This window comes from Ranitomeya imitator, chromosome 5, assembly GCF_032444005.1.
Source record: "Ranitomeya imitator isolate aRanImi1 chromosome 5, aRanImi1.pri, whole genome shotgun sequence".
Taxonomy (NCBI): Eukaryota; Metazoa; Chordata; class Amphibia; order Anura; family Dendrobatidae; genus Ranitomeya; species Ranitomeya imitator.
The window spans coordinates 417,607,122-417,625,542 of record NC_091286.1 but is presented as its reverse complement, the minus strand read 5'-3'; the positions used below and the strand labels follow the sequence as shown (position 1 = coordinate 417,625,542).

At 39.8% G+C, this 18,421-nt stretch overlaps 1 protein-coding gene across 1 annotated transcript in view; it reads left to right on the top strand.

Moving 5' to 3' along the window:
- The window catches only part of LOC138638067 (mucin-4-like), a 497,598-nt gene that overhangs the window by 358,067 nt on the left and 121,110 nt on the right, over nt 1–18,421 (top strand). Inside the window, exons 57-58 of the mRNA XM_069727050.1 lie at nt 3,368–3,487; nt 12,465–12,584. Coding sequence (XP_069583151.1) covers nt 3,368–3,487; nt 12,465–12,584 — 240 coding nt within the window. The remainder of the gene's footprint in view (nt 1–3,367; nt 3,488–12,464; nt 12,585–18,421) is intronic.

Below are 18,421 nucleotides of genomic sequence, written 5' to 3'. Positions count from 1 at the left end.
TGTGATACTGTTGTGAGGAAGCTTAAACCTGGATTTGGATACAAAATGATTTCCAAAACTTTAAACATCCCAAGGAGCACTGTGCAAGCGATCATATTGAAATGGAAGGAGTATCATACCACTGCAAATCTACCAAGACTCGGCTGTATCTCTAAACTTTCACCTCAAACAAGGAGGAGACAGATTAGAGATGCAGCCAAGAGGCCCATGATCACTCTAGATGAACTGCAGAGATCTACAGCTGAGGTGGGACAGTCTGTCCATAGGACAACAATCAGTTGTACACTGAACAAATCTGGCCTTTATGGAAGACTGGCAAGAAGAAAGCCATTTCTCAAAGATATCCATAAAAAGTGATGTTTAAAGTTTGCAACAAGCCACCTGGGAGACACACCAAACATGTGGAAGAAGGTGCTCTGGTCAGATGAAACCAAAATCAAACTTTTTGGCAACAATGCCAAACGATATGTTTGGCGTAAAGGCAACACAGCTTTTCACCCTGAACACACTATCCCCACTGTCAAACATGGTGGTGGCAGCATCATGGTTTGGGCTTGCTTTTCTTCAGCAGGGACAGGGAAGATGGTTAAAACTGATGGGAAGATGGATGGAGCCAAATACAGGACCATTCTTGAAGAAAACCTGTTGGAGTTTGCAAAAGACCCGAGACTGGGACGGAGATTTGTCTTCCAACAAGACAATGACCCCAAACATAAAATAAAATCTACAATGGAATGGTTCACAAATAATCATAACTAAACATGGCCAAGTCAATGTTCAGACCTCAATCCAATCGAGAATCAGTGGAAAGAGCTGAAAACTGCTGTTCACAAATGATCTCCATCAAACCTCACTGAGCTCGAGCTGTTTGCCAAGGAAGAATGGGCAAGAATTTCAGTCTCTCGATGTACAAAACTGATAAAGACATACCACATGCGATTTGCAGGTGTAATCACAGCAAAAGGTGGTGCAACAAAGTGTTATGTTAAAGGGGCCACATATTATTGAACGTCCCACTTTTCAGTTTTTGAATTTCCCAAAAAATGTAAAATAACCAATAAATTTCATTCAACTTCACAATTGTGTTCCACTTGTTGATTCTTCACCAAAAATTTACATTTGGTATCTTTATGTTTGAAGCATGATAAGTGGGAAAAGGTTGAAAAGTTCCAGGGGGCTGAATATTTTTAAAAGGCACTGTATATACAGTACAGACCAAACGTTTGGACACACCTTCTCATTTAAAGATTTTTCTGTATTTTCATGACTATGAAAATTGTACATTCACACTGAAGTCATCAAAACTATGAATTAACACATGTGGAATTATATACTTAACAAAAAAGTGTGAAACAACTGAAATTATGTCTTATATTCTAGGTTCTTCAATGTAGCCACCTTTTGCTTTGATGACTGCTTTGCACACTCTTGGCATTCTCTTGATGAGCTTCAAGAGGTAGCCACCGGGAATGGTCTTCCAACAATCTTGAAGGAGTTCCCAGAGATGCTTAGCACTTGTTGCCCCTTTTGCCTTCACTCTGCGGTCCAGCTCACCCCAAACCATCTCGATTGGGTTCAGGTCTGGTGACTGTGGATGCTAGGTCATCTGCCATAGCACTCCATCACTCTCCTTCATGGTCAAAAAGCCCTTACACAGCCAGGAGGTGTGTTTGGGGTCACTGTCCTGTTGAAAATAAATGATGGCCCAACTAAACGCAAACCAGATGGAATAGCAGAATAGCATGCCACTGCAAGATGCTGTGGTAGCCATGCTGGTTAAGTTTGCGTTCAATTTTGAAAAAATCCCCAACACAGTCACCAGCAAAACACCCCCACACCATCACACCTCCTCCTCCATGCTTCACGGTGGGAACCAGGCATGTAGAGTCCATCCGTTGACCTTTTCTGCGTCTCACAAAGACACGGTGGTTGGAACCAAAGATCTAAAATTTGGACCCTTCTATCACAGGTTTACACTGGTCTAATGTCCATTCCTTGTGTTTTTTAGGCCAAGCAAGTCTCTTCTGCTTGTTGCCTGTCCTTAGCAGCGGTTTCCTAGCAGCTATTTTACCATGAAGGTCTGCTGCACAAAGTCTCCTCTTAGTAGTTGTTGTAGAGATGTGTCTGCTGCTAGAACTCTGTGTGGCATTGACCTGGTCTCTAATCTGAGCTGCTGTTAACCTGCAATTTCTGAGGCTGGTGATAAACTTATCCTCAGAAGCAGAGGTGACTCTTGGTCTTCCTTTCCTGGGGTGGTCCTCATGAGAGCCAGTTTCTTTTTAGTGCTTGATGGTTTTTGCCACTGCACTTGGGGACACTTTCAAAGATTTCCCAATATTTTGGACTGACTGACCTTCATTTCTTAAAGTAATGATGGTCACTCGTTTTTCTTTACTTAGCTGCTTTTTTCTTGCCATAATACAAATTCTAACAGTCTATTCAGTAGGGCTATCAGCTGTGTATCCACCAGACTTCTGCACAACACAACTGATGGTCCCAACTCCATTTATAAGGCAAGAAATCCCACTTATTAAACCTGACAGGGCACACCTGTGAAGTGAAAACCAATCCCGGTGACTACCTCTTGAAGCTCATTAAGAGAATGCCAAGAGTGTACAAAGCAGTCATCAAAGCAAAAGGTGGCTACTTTGAAGAACCTAGAATATAATTTCAGTTGTTTCACACTTTTTTGTTAAGTATATAATTCCACATGTGTTAATTCATAGTTTTGATGCCTTCAGTGTGCATGTACAATGTTCATAGTCATGAAAATACAGGAAAATCTTTAAATGAGATGGTGTGTCCAAACTTTTGGTCTATACTATATATTACTATACTGTATATATCATTATTTTGTCAGTATTGTCACCTGTGTCTAGCCTTTTATGTTACTTAGACAGCTCCATTAATGCTTTGTGTATATGTACTGTATATCTTGTTTTATCTCTGACTGAATTGGCAGAACTTTTTTTTACTGTTATAAACCTTCCATTGATGGGCTCAGAAACTGAATTTTTGTTAAGGCTATAATTGAGAATATGCACTTTACATTATTTACTGTAAGGATTTGGGCTATGTACAAAGTAGGTTTCTGCAGACAGACATTGCACTAGAGATTACATCACCGATAGATCTGTGAGCAGCGCTTAAGTCTACCGGTGTGGTAGCTGGGGGAGGATAATGCTGCATGTCACACTCACTTTGTCCTGGATGTACTTAGGAAGTCAGGCATCTAATGTCCCTTTAGTCTTTCATACTTCTATTATTCAGTATCTGATCAGTGTATTTAGATTAGTGCATTTCCCTTAAAACACCTATCTGTAATTTTATATCCTCTTTTAACTGTAAAACCTTCTACATTACTCAGGTGATGGAATCCAGTGTGATGATATTGATGAATGCCAGACCGAAAATATCTGCTCCCCTAATGCAACCTGCACAAACACAATAGGGAATTACACCTGTACTTGTAATGATGGATTCTCCGGTAAGCAAATGAGTTATTCACAATTTATTGGTATGATAGTGGAATTGCTATGTATTTCTCAATTTCAGTGTGAGAACCTGCAAACAATCATAAAGTAGATAGATGCCTCTTGCAGTCTGATAGTGAGTGTACAGCGATTCCTGGAAATACAGTTATCTAGAACTAGTTCCTCTGCATAACAGAATTTATTACTAACACTTTTGAGGTGATGGGAATATGCTTCTTACCGTTACCTACTAATAGCTGTTTGCATGTAGTTTGGCAGCTCTAGCTCTATTTTGTTAGTAATGAACATAGACATTGAGAATATTCTTGCCTACAGTACTAATCACCAGCCACTGTCTCCCCTGTAACTCCTTCGTGACTCTGGCTTAACTCCTTCATGACCGGAGGTATTTTCATTTTTGCGTTTTCATTTCTTGCTCCCAGAGCCTTAACTTTTAATTTTCTGGCAATATGAACATGTCAGGGCGTGTTTTTTGCGCGATGAGTTGTAATTTTGAACGACACCATTGGTTTTAACTTATTGTGTACTGGAAAACAGGAAAAAAATTCAAAGTGCAGTGAAATTGCAAAAAAATGTGCAGTTCAACAATTGTTTTTTGTTTGGCTTTTTTACCATGTTCACTAAAAGCTAAAGCTGATCTGCAATTATAATTCTCCAGGTCATTGCAAGTTAATAGACACCAAACATGTATACGTTCTTTTTTATCTAAGTGGTGGAAAAAAAGCCAAAGTTTGTTAAAAAAAAAAAGCGTCATTTTCCAATACCCGTAGGGTCTCCATTTTTTGTGACCTTGGGTTGGATGAGGGCTTATTTTTTGAACACCTAGCTGACTTTTTTAAACATACCATTTTGGTTCAGATACAATCTTTTGATTGCCCATTATTGCATTTTAATTCAATGTTGTGGCGACCAAAAAAACAATTCTGACATTTTGAATTTTTTTCTTGTTATGCCGTTTAGCGATCGGGGTAATTTTTTTTTTATATTGATAGATCAGGCAATTCTGAATGCGGCGATACCAAATGTGTGTATGTTTGATTTTTTTTATTGTTTTATTTTGAATAAGGCAAAAGAGGGGTGATTTGAACTTTTATATTTTTTTAATTTTTTTATATTTAATTTTTTTTTTTAAACTTTTGACATGCTTCTATAGTCTCCTTTGGAGACTAGAAGCTGCCATAATCCGATCGGCTCTGCTACATACAGACGATGATCAGATCGCCTGTATGTTGCAGAATTGCTGACTTGCTGACGCTCTTCCGGCTGGAAGCGCATTTTAAATGCCACTGTCAGAGTTTGACAATGGCATTTAATGGGTTAACAGCCACAGAAGGATCACAATTTCTCCCGCGGCTGTTAGCGACACATGTCCGCTATTCAAAACAGCGGTCATGTGCCAAAAAAGAAGTGGGCTCACCGCCGGAGCCGACATTAAAGGGAGGGTGTCCGATATTGGTGTATTATTACGCCCCTGATGTCAGAATGGGGTTATACTGGTTTGTGCAGGATTTTTATTCAGAGACAGTTGCCCAGTTCCATGAGAAGACAGAAACAGCTATTCTCTTGGCAGAGACTTGTGTTATTTTAAATGGACTCTCTTCTTCTGGTTTAAACTGAAATTTGGACAGAACCAGACAGAGCCCCAGGCCAGAGCTCAGTGCAACCAATTGGGAGGAATACCTGTCAGGAAGGGGTTGGCTCGGTGGCCATCTTGAGAGAGTTAGGTGAGAGCTGGAAAGAGGAGGACGTGTGACATCTCCATCAAGCACCATTCACAGTGTCAGGTGTTCCAAGGAGACAAAGATTGCCCTGGGTAGCAGACGATACCATCTGGTTCCAGGTTCACTCGCAGGGGAGAAGTTTGGAGTGACAACATCCACAAGAAATGTCAGCACCAAAATCCCCAGGATCCATCATCTCTGACACACGCGGAGGACCCTCCAGCAAGTTAGCACATTGTACCAGCTAGAGACTCAGCATCCTTTGGTCAAATAGCCATCATACAGGTGGGCTCATCTTCTCTACAAAGACACAATGACCAGATACAGGTAGGTAAGTCCTGAATTCAGGCCCACCGCGAGGATTATGATGGGAGCCTGCACACACATACAGTTAGTTTGGTGCTAAACACAGACAGGCAGATACGGACACTTGAATGCATCAATGCCCATCAGGCTAAACTTGCTCAACCACTATTAACTTACAGAGACTACAGGTTTAAAGGGGAAACTACCAAAATATACAGAGGTGTTCTAAGTAGCATTTCATTGCACTCACATGGTATTTAAAGTGAACCCGAAAGTGTATAATTCAATAACTGTTTTATACCTAGTGGGTTTAGAGTCATTTTGTTAAGTTTGTAAGCTGATGTGCTACCTCACCAATAGACTACCCCTGGCAGTCATTTGATTGTTCCAGTTATCCAGGTAAAAGTTCGGTAGCCGCACTACGTGGTGCACGACTAGGTAGATTTTATTGAATAGTCAACATTTCCGTGCCTACTGAGGGATGCAGCACAGTGGTCCTGGTCAGATCTGACTGGGTCTGTGTGAATTAACCTGCTATGTTTCATTGGTTGGTGAAAGCGCACAGAGTCTGAGTTTAACAGTAAAAGTTATTTTGACAAGTTAAAGATGATGGCAAACCGTAATGCGGTGCACTAATGCCCTCCAAGAGGCGATGCAGGAGATCCAGAGACGTGGGTATGGACACCTTTTTTGGAGCTGGACCGGCTCCTGAGGGGCCAATTAATTGCTGCTGAATAAATTTAGGAATCCAGATTTTTAAAATATAGATGATGGTGGTTTATTCACAACGTGTTTCAAAGTGTTTATAACTTCTTCCTCAGGAAACAACCACATGTATACCCAGGTATACATGTGGTCGTCTCCTGAGGAAGAAGTTGTATGGACTTTGAAAGCATTGAGAATAAACCACCAAGTCCATACAACTTCTTCCTCAGGAAACGACCACATGTATACCTGGGTATACATGTGGTTGTCTCCTGAGGAAGAAGTTATAAACACTTTGAAACGCGTTGTGAATAAACCACAATCATCTATGTTTTAAAAGTCTGGATTCCTAAATTTATTCAGCAGCGCAGATTATATCAACAAATTAGAAATATGGAAGCTGAGTTAGAAAGCAAGCAGGAACGCTATCTTGTCCACACTAGGTTGGAGTACACCATTATGCCTTTTAGAGTTGTTTTAGAGACATCTCGGGCACGGGGGGAGCTCGAAAATGGAAGAGTCATCAGGCTGATGGCTGCTCATAACACTGAGATGGACGTGCAAGGGATAGTCTGGATACAGGTTTGACTGTTTGGGCAGGGCATTGACAAAAAAAGTGTTGTGCTGGTGGAAGTGAGAAAGTTGAGAAAGTAAAAAAGTTCAATGGAGTTCATAGCTGAACCCCTTTGAACTCACTTATGGCACCAGTAACTTTCTCACTGTGGGAGTTCAGCACTAGACACTGACGATTGATTATGCTCCTGATGTGACCGCTCTCCAAATCATCTGAATTGTTGTGGGACAGTACAGTATAGATTAACAGCATACAGACAGGTGAGGAATAGGAGTGTTTATTATTTTATAGTAGACATGGGCATGGATGAATTAGGTATAAGGAGCATATTTTTGTTTCTTATTATTTTCTGTTTTTTACAGGTGACAAGGGCTTCAATGGAATTGGCATAAGGTGAGTATAACTTTGTTATTTTTTAATAAGATTGTAAAAAAGGGTGTGCATTTTTATTTCAAATAAAGGACTTTATTCTGTGTGTTTTTTATTTACAATATGACTATGGGTTTAGTAATAGAAAGGTGTCTAAGGGTATGTGCACACAGTGCGGATTCTCTGCGGATCCGCAGTGGTTTTTGAGGTGCAGAAATGCTGCACATCCGAAATTGATTTACAGTACAACGTAAATCAATGAGAAAAACAAATGCTGTGCACACTTTGCGGAAAATCCGCTGCGGAAATGCTGCGGTTTAAAAGAAGTAGCATGTCATTTATTTTTTGTGAATCTGCAGCGTTTTTGTACCCATTCCATTATAGGAAACCGCAGGGGTAAAAAACGCAGCAAATCCGCAAGAAAATCGCAGCAAAAATGCACAAAAAATCGCTGTGGAACCGCACAAAAAACGCGACAAATCCGCAGGTGCGTTTTCTGCCAGGAGAGGCAGAATCTGCACCAGAAATTCTTAAGCCTAATCTGCAACGTGTGCACATAGCCTTATAGACATCTCTCTATTACTAATCTGAGGGCTTTATGTCACCTGACAACATAAAGGTGACATCAACTCCACAAATATTAACCCCACTCGCCGCCACCAAGTGGGAAGAGCTGGGTAAAGCACCATCTAATAGAAGCGCTTTTTCTAGGGTGGCTTTGGGTTGCTATTTTTAGGCTGGGGGGCAATATCCCTTATCTCTTACCAGCTTGAGAATTCCAGCCCCAAGCTGGCTGCTTTAGCTTGGCTGGTTGTCAAAAATGGGGAGACTGCTTTTTTTAATTACTTATTTAAATAATTAAATAAAAATGGCATGGGGACCCCTTTATTCTTGATAACCAGCCATGATAAAGATGACAGCTGAGGGTTGAAGCTTGCAGCTGTCAGTTTTACCATGCTGGTTTTCAAAAATAGAACAGACCCCACATCATTTTTTTTAAATGTATTTATTTATAGCTTAGGCGCCAGCTGATGGATACTCCCATCAGCAGTGCCCGCATTTGCTGTTAGTATCAGCAGCAGGCATAAGCTGATGGGAGTAGTAATAACATCAAGCAACGCCTCTGTGACTGGAAGTAAACTTTTTACCGCTGGTCATAGCAGCTGGCACTCTGACCGTCGGTAAGATTATCAGAGTCACCAGTTTTTCTCACACTGTCATGCAGATGACAGCCTGGTAAACACCAGATGTTCAGGGTGCAGCATCCAAACAGTAACATAACTTCCTGGAGAAGTCTGTGTTCTGAATCTGTTCCCGAACAGTAGGTATACAGTATGAACCCAGAACTTTACTGTTCATGTTCGCCCATCATTACTTGCCTTGAATCCAAGGAATATTGATTTACACCAGTGCAGTCAAACGATCTTTAAGGTATGAGCAGACCCTGAAAGCTTAGTCCAAAGTTTGGATCGAGTATCAAACTCAAAACTGAACCCGAGCCCCATTTAAATTCAATGGGGATCCAAACTTCGCAGCTGGAAAATCTCTCTCTCTCCTCTCTCCACTCCAAACTCCACGAACTGTAAAATGGACTTCCAGGAGAAGTCCGTGTTCAAAATACATAGCCGTTCACTAGGTGTACGGTATGAACCTAGAACTTTATAGCCTGGGTTCCCTCATCTCTATTCAGGTCCCTTCATCCATAAAACAGTAACAATCATAACCTCAAACCTACTAAACAAATATAAGGGAGGATACAGTATTCAGAAGTGTAAATGGGCGTGAATGACACACATCTGATTATGCTCCCAAAGCAAGTTTTGTAGAAACATGTACAGTATATATTTCTGCCTTATAAGTTTGTGCCATGTTGACGTTCAACTTTTAAACCATCATTACTCCAGTGCGGCACAGTGACTACAGTACTGATCATTTGTCATTAGATATGTAATAAAAATTCACATTCAGTGACTTATTCTACTCTGATAGGATTAATTGTATGTATTTCATGTCTGTCTTGCCAAGATATTCATGAGTACTTATCCCAGCCATGACTTGTCACTGCAGAAATATCTTTGGTTTCTTGCTTTTCCAGCAATTCCACACACTACACCCTTAAAAATAGAAATTATATATACAAATTGACTTTTTTATGTCTCTAAAATAAAAAAGACGTGCCATTCAGAATTCTTCATATGAAAAAATTCCCTTGAATATACTGTATATGTAACCAATGTGCCCCCTGAATATAAATGTAAATGCAAATGTTCCTCCTGAATATATATATATATATATATATATATATATATATATATATGTATACTTATGTATAAAGCCACCACTGTACCCCTTGTATATACATTGTCCATATATTAAAAAAAAAGCATTCACCTCCCATCAGACAATACTTTGTCGTGCTTTTTCTCTCCACTTTCGTGATGAATGATGCTTACTGACAATTTAATTACATCGTCTTGCCACTGTCATCATAGAGAAGCCGCTAAGCTGCAATACATGAAGATAATCATAGATTCTTGCAGCACCACTACTATGCTCACATCTTAAGAACACAGGTATATGTGAGTATATCCGCAAGACTTCAGAAAGCCAATATAAACTCTGTGCTTTTCTGCTGAGAAAAAGAAATGGCATGAGCTGTGCAGAAAAGTTGAGACCTGTTTAACTTCTACTATAGATCATCACTAGTGTTGAGCGATACCGTGCGATATTTGAAAGTATCAGTATCGGATGGTATCGGCCGATATCCGAAAAATATCGGATATTGCCGAAACCGAAATCCGATACCAATACAAGTCAATGGGACACAAATATCGGAAGGTATCCTGTAATGGATCCCAGGGTCTGAAGGAGAGGAAACTCTCCTTCAGGCCCTGGGATCCATATTCATGTTTAAAATAAAGAATAAAAATAAAAAATATTGATATACTCACCCTCTGACGCGCCCTGGTTGTCATCGCTGCAACCGCCATGCTTTCCTTCCTGAGAATGAGCGCATTAATGACCTCCGATGACGTCGCGGCTTGTGATTGGTCGTGGTAGCGTCATGTGACCGCTCACGCGACCAATCACAAGCCGCCACGTCATCGAAGGTCCTTAATGCGCTCATTCTTAAAAATGAGCGCGTTAATAAACTTCGATGATGTCGCGGCTTGTTATTGATCGCGGTAGCGTCATGTGACCGCTCACGTGTCCAATCACAAGCCGCCACATCATCGAAGGTCCTTAACGTGCTCATTCTCAGGAAGGAAAGCATGGCGGTTGCAGCGGTGACAACCAGGGCGCGTCAGAGGGTAAGTATATCAATATTTTTTATTTTTATTCTTTATTTTACACATAAATCTTAATCCCGATACCGATTCCCGATATCACAAAAATATCGGAACTCAGTATCGGAATTCCGATACAGCAAATATCGGCCGATACCCGATACTTGTGGTATCGGAATGCTCAACACTAATCACTAATTTTTTTACAGTGACTAATCAGGACGCCACATTCTGTATATTAATGATGAATGAGGTTGTTATATATATTATGTACTATTGACCTATTTCACCTGACCTCAACTGGAATACTGTGCCCAGTTCTGGGCCACCATGTTTTAAAAAAGCATGAACAAACTGGAGCACGTTCAGAGAAGAGCAACTAGAATTGTGAACAGTCTGCAGAAGACTTGGGAAAATTTAGTTTGCAAAGGAGAAGACTAAGAAGAGACTTAATAGCTATCTACAGATACCTCAAGGGCTGTTACACTGTAGAGGGATCAGCTTTATTCTCATTTTCACAATGAAAGATTAAAAGCGGGCGGCGTAGCTAGAGTTTTGGTTCAGGGAGGACTAAACTTCTGAGTGGGCCCCTAACCGGGTAATCTTGATTACTACTGGGTGACGCTCCCTAATCGTGAATGTAGGAGAACCTCGGCAGATGATTGCTCTGTTGCCGAAAATAATATCTATATAATATCTATATAAAGACTAACATTGATATTACCACCATATTGTCAGTGGTAGATACCAGTCCCATGGAAGAGATTACTGCACAGTTATAGACGGTGACTTACAGCTGACATTCTTTCTGATGGCATCATTCACTTTTCAAGTCTTTTCCATCTGGCCCTGACCGACATGGCAACGTCTTCCAGCCAGTACTCGGCTGCCGAGATTAGCACTGTCCTAAACGGGCCTATTCCCAACCACCAAACTGTTTGATGTTTCGAGCACAGTATGATGGCCCCTATATAGCCTCCATATAGTATAATGCATTAGATAGTCATCAATACAGTATAATACACTCCCCATAGGCCTTGTGAGGCAGTGACCGCTGTTATATGTGAGGGTCGCTATTTGTCCCCTAGGATGTGCAAAGAAGCATAGGGATGCCGTGGGAGTGCATTACAGTCACAGGCATAGCTGTGATTGCAAGGCAGAATAGAAGTAAGTGTTGATCTTAAGCAAGCTATTTGTCCGAGCCAGATTTAAGAAAACCTGCTATGGGCTTTAATTTTTTAAATGGACTATTGGATGGTAGTGGGGTGATCTATTTCCTCCCCCAGTCCCAGGTATTCCATGTGGCCTACAGCCACAGGTTCTTGTGTAGAAACCCATGCAGCAATGGGTTGGGTGTGTCAGTTTTGGTCTTGCAAGCAGGCAGAGCAGAAGCCTTTGCAGAGCTAAACTTGTGTGAGGTAACACAGGGCCAAGCAGAGCCAAATGTCCTGGCACCCTTAGCATACATGGTGGTGCAGTTGATTAATGAGTGGAACAGGCAGCCAAAGTTCTCCTTCCATGGAAGTCTTCAAACAGAAGCTGGACAGACATCTGTCTGAGATGGTTCAGTGAACCCTGCGCTGCATTGAGCAGGGGGTTGGACACCATGACCCTGGAGGTCCCTTTCAACTCTACCATTTTATGATTCTATGATTCTATTTAGTACCATCCATTGATGCTCTATTTTATATGTTATATAGCAACATCAATTCCACAGGGCTTTACATACACTACATTATAGGCACTGTCCCTGTTGTGGCTCATAATCTAGATTCACTCTCAATATATCTTTGGTTTGTGGGAGGAAACTGGAGTACCTGGACAAAATCTATGGAAACACAGAACATACAAACTTCTAGGTGGGATTTGAACCCCGGACTCCAGAGCTGCAGTACCAACAACTGAGCCACCGTCATGCCCATATGTTCTTTTCACAAAATCTTATCAAATAAAAATGTGGAAAAGATAAAACATCAATAATAATTTGTTATTTCTGTGTTTTGATCAGGTAACGGGTCATATTGTGCTGATATTGATGAATGTGGAGGAAAGAACAACTGTTCAGCTGCCGCCACCTGTAAGAACACAGTGGGAAGTTACTTCTGTACATGTAATCCTGGATACACAGGTAAGTGCAATACATCAGCAATATGAGACAGTAATGAATACGATCCTTTATAGAGGTTAACATAGCTAAACTGCTTCACACAGGCAGAAATTATGTGGAAATAATGCAATCATATATTTATTTATTCACCCTCCATTCCATCACTATGTCCTAATGCTCCCCGCTGGAGACTACAAATGAGTGAACTTGTTCGGAAAAAGTTTGCCAATCTCATGTTTGGCATGAACCTTGCACATTTGGATTTGTGTTCAGATTCCTGAGCATTTTCCTCAAAATCTGCAAAATTCGACCAAAGGATCATATAAACGAAAGTGCCAAAGAAAGACCAATAAAATTAAATATTTTTTTTTTTAAATTTTAGAAAAATAGCTCCCCATAGAAATATCAATAGCACAATAGCACCTCTAAGATTATATACAGTATTATAATATTTGTCAAAAAATATATATATGCATATATAAATATTATCTTAATAATAAGTGATAGACAAAAAATGGTGCAAGTAATATATATAAAAACAAATACTGAAACAGGCTAAAAGAATATTGACAAAATATAAGTATAGTGTTAAAGTGCACTCATAAAACTAAAAACTATGTATAAATGGGCATATAAATATATTCAAGTAGACAAAATAAGTAGAAAAAGTGAAAAGTGCTAAAGTGGAATGAGATATACATATAAGCACAGTGTACAGATGAAAATACTAAAGTGCAATGCAAAAAATAAAAGCATATGGTGCTAATGAGAGGAGATGAAGTATATGCTGCGAGAGCCAAAAATTTATCATCAAAGGGGCATTTAATACCTGTGAGGAGCGTGCTGCAATGTCCCCTACATACATTTCGGCACTTCTGGCCTTCTTTCGAGGGCTTGATAAGTGGTAAACAGGAAATGAGGTTTATTTAGGGCTATAAACCAATCAAAAAGGTTGTCATGGTGGCATATACGCGGATGTTGAATGGCATATGTGCGAATGACTCATCCCCCCGGTTACATCCACCAGAGACGTCACGATGATGCCGCGAGCACATGACCGTAAAACTACGCCCACATGTGTCACATTAGCGTGAGCCAGGACAGAGCGCACTGAGACATCGGGGAGATGTCACAGAAAATGCTAGCAGAGGGGGCAAACATACATGCCCACCATCTGTATACAGAGGTAACCAGTACAATTAGAAAGCCCACCCTCTGGAATGGAGGAAAAATCTTGCTAAAATGGATGTTATAAGTAGAAAAATGTGTGCAAATGATAGAATGTAATTGTTGCAGGTTGGACACTGGTATCACATTAAAAATAGATTAAAGAAAGGACTTATTGATAGAGAAAACATATATATAGAAAATAAAATTAAGGACATATATCAATGAGAAATGAAAGAAAAAAATAAGAAAATAAATAGAAGAAAATAAAAATAAGAATATAAACATAAAAATTAAAAAAAACAAATTGTGTAAAGGGTACAGTGATCCAAAACATAAAACAAAACATATATACACCATACATGTGACAGTTAAATAAATAATAAATAATTGTGCAAAAAAGAAATATATATATTTTATATACATATGAAACCGAAATAAGTGAGTTATAGTGATACACACATGATTAAATACAATCAAGAAAATTACTATTTTTATGCTAAAAAATTAATATTACATTTTTAAAGTATTAAAATATTGTCCAAAAAATTAGTGGTCCCCTAAAAAATATGAAAACATGACAAAAAATATATAAAGTATATATAATGTCAATGTCCATAAATACTGAATTACATATATCCAATTGGTAACAGAAGGTAAATTCATAAGATAAATTGAGTAGAAAAATAAAAATAAAAAATATATTTTTTAAAGAAATAGTAATATTAAAGTCCATAAATACAGAATTTCGTAAATCCAATTTCATAAATCCAACTGACAACAGCAGGTAGGTTCATAATATGAATCCAGAAGTAAATGACGATTGAGTCTGAGAAACTAGAAAAATATAAAACACATATTAGTACCATAATATGTAAAAATTAAGCAACATTTAATAGTTAAAATAAAACAATAATATGCAAAATAAAATACAATGCCCGAAAAAGATTAAGAGGTAATTACTAAGATGATCAGAGAAATGATGAATAATTAAGAGCTTTGTTGAGACCCAGAGGTAACATACGCAAAGTCCAAATCCACCTAGCTTCTTTTTGTGCAAGGAGCCGACTGACATTACCCCCACGTAAATCAGTAACGATGCGATCAATACCAATGACTCTTAAGCCAGATGGATCACAATTGTGAAACCTTTAAAAATGTCTCAGAATAGGTTTTAGTTGTTCAATAGTCGTTTCTTTCTCAGCGGCAATTTTGCCTTACATGTTCCCGAACCCGCAATTTAAAAGGTGTTGTAAGTCCAATATAAGTTTTTGAGCAAGGGCAAGTGGCATGATAAATCACTGCCTTCCTAGTGCAAGTGATTGTTTGAGTGATTTTAAATACTTTATTGTCAGATGCCCAAAAAGTAGTGGCATGCTCAACATTTGAACATACAATGCAATTGCCACAAGGGGAACAACCCCACCGTGAGATGGGTTTAGGAATAATAGTGGGAAACAAAGTAGATTGGTTATTTATTGGATAGAAGCTTTCAACCAAATGGTCCTGCAAATTTGGTGCATGACGTGCAGTAATAATTGGTTGCTCAGGAAGATATTGCTTCAAAATTGGGTCATTTGTATGAATAAGCTAGTGATTAGAGATAATGTCATGCATCAACTGCCACTGAGAATGATATTGGGTAATTATTCTTACCTTATTATCTACATTGCGTTTTTCCATTGGAAAAATAAGGCTTTGTCGATCCTTACCTTGGGCCGGGCTATAAGCTTTTTAATGCATCTGTGGTTATAGCCACGTTCCAAAAATCTTTGCTTCATCTCATTTGCACGAATTTTAAAATCATCTACAGAGGAGCAAATCCGACAAAGTCTTAGAAATTGCCCAGTAATAATTGCTTTGATCACATGTCTAGGATGAGCAGACAAAGCATGAAAGAGGGAATTTACTGCAGTTTCCTTGCGAAAAATGGCAGACTGTAGAATACCAAAGTTATCCAATTTAATGGTGACATCTAAAATATCAATGATAAGTCAATTTGATATTGAGTTGGTTAGAATTTAAAGGGAAACTGTCACCCCCAAAATTGAAGATGAGCTAAGCCCACCAGCATCAGGGGCTTATCTACAGCATTATGGAATGCTGTAGATAAGCCCCCGATGTATCCTGAAAGATGAGAAAAAGAGGTTAGATTATACTCACCTGGGTGGGCGGTCCAATCCGATGGTCATTGCTGTCCGGTCTGGGGCCTCCTATCTTCATAGGATGACGTCCTCTTCTTGTCTTCATGCTGTGGCTCTGGCGCAGGCGTACTTTGTCTGCCCTGTTGAGGGTAGAGCAAAGTACTGCAGTGCACAGGTGCCGGGCCTCTCTGACCTTTCCCAGCGCCTGCGCACTGCAGTACTTTGCTCTGCCCTCAACAGGGCAGATAAAGTATGCCTGCGCCGGAGCTGCAGCATGAATACAAGAAGAGGACATCATCGTAAGAAGATGGGAGGCCCCGGACCGGACCGCGACGCCCATCGGACCGGACCGCAGCGGGAACGCCCCTGGGTGAGTATAATTTAACCTCTTTTTCTCATCTTTCAGGATACATTGGCGCTTATCTACAGCATTCCAGAATGCTGTAGATAAGCCCCTGATGCTGGTGGGCTTAGCTCATCTTCGATTTTGGGGGTGACAGGTTCCCTTTAAAAAACACAATAAAATTATGTAGTTCAACAGAATTGCCCAGCCAAATGAAGAAAATATCGTCCATATAGCGGGTCCAAAAAACAACCTAATCCATGGCATCTGATAAAAAAAGTTCCCTCTCCCACTGTCCCAGGAACAGATTAGCGTAGGACGGCACACAGGCCGCACCCATGGCTGTTCCGTGGAGCTGTAGGAAGAAGGAATAGTTAAAAGTAAAAAAAATTGAGTTAAACCAAATTTTTTTTAAATCAAATATTTTTTATTGAAGAAAGGAGAAAGGAGAAAGGATAACATTACATACATAAGCATGCATTAGAATAAAATTATAATGCTTTCCCCATTTTTTAATAAATGTAAATACACAAAACACATCCCTCCCTCCTCCCATAACAAGAAAACCTCCCCCAACCTCCCCCCACACTTCTATAATCCTTATCCATGTGTTGCAATGTTGTACACTCTTTTATAACCCTAATATCCTATTTTCACAAGTTCTGTGGAAGCCAATCCGGGAAAGTCCAACCAACCCCCCCAGATATTCTTGTAGTGGTTCATCTTGCCTTTTTTCATGTATATCCTTCACTCCATAAGGATTACAAAATTAACTCTATTTACAAATTCCTTCCTAGTAGGAGGATTTTCATCTAACCAGTGCAATGTGATAGTCTTCCTTGCAACATAAAGCATTCTGGCTATTGCTAGCATACCCCATTCATCTGACGCCACCTCCTCTACATGTCCTAAAATACATGTCAATGGATCTCGAGTAATAGTTGCTTCCGTCACACTTTCCACTAAATTTAGGACCACAATCCAAAATTCCTGTAATCTTGGACAAGACCATAACATATAAAGAATGTCAGCTTCATCCATCGTGCATCTCGGGCATCCAGAGTCTCCCTTAGTCCAGCCTTTTTCATCCACGCAGGTGTCCTGTATATCCTATGTATAGTGAATAACTGCAACACCCTCCCAGATTCACTTATAGATATTCTAGGGACATATTGTAAAATCGACTCCCACTGATCATCCGATATGTCTCCCAAATCCCTTGTCCATTTGGATCCAGCCATCAATGGGTGTCTATCCAAAAACGTATCCAGCAATCCCTTGTAAATTAGCGATATAAGACCCCTAGTACCCATCTGGGGACCAAGTATATTCAACATACTGTCACTCTGTATCACTATCGGTGACCTTCTCCATTGTCTAGAGAATGCGTGTCGCAACTGCAGATACTGGTAAAACATAGTATACTCCAAAGGGAACTCTTTCCTAAGTGTTTAAAATGTTTTAAATGACTCACCATCTAGCCGCTGCGACACATACCATATACCTATTCTTCTCCACTGTCCAAAATTCCGTAGACTTAGCAGTTCAGTTAGTCGAGGGTCAAACCAAATGGCTGTATATCTCATGTATTCCCCTACACCCCTCCATAGCTTTATTTTTTTCCACAGTTTTTCAAGCAGCGCCAAAGTTGGAAACCTTTTAGGATTCAGACGAAGTTTACCCGCCTCCAGAGCAGCTAGCAACGGGCCACCACAATGAGAAATAACCTTCCCCAGTGAGCTTATAAGATCATGATCCCTCCATGCTATCAAATGCTGGCATTGGGACCCAATATAATACAGCCATAGGTTGGGAATCGCCAAACCTCCATCATCTTTTGGATATTGCAACAGTTCTAACTTAATACGTCCTCGACCTCCTTTCCATATCACATCACGGAAAATTACGTTAATTTTATAAAATCTATTTTGAGGCAGCCAAACAGGTGCATTGTGTAGCATATTAAAAAGCTGAGGCATAAGTATGATCTTTATTAAGTTAGCATGCCCAGCCATTGTTAAATTTAATTTTTTCCATGCCGTAATCTTCTGTTTAAATTTACCTAGCAGTGGGTTCAAATTAGGTCTTTCATAATCTTCAATATTATTTGACACCCTAATGCCCAAGTAACTGAATTCTGTAACCACTTGAACTTGAACAACAAGAGTCCCACCATCCAATGGCAACAAAATGAACGTATCACA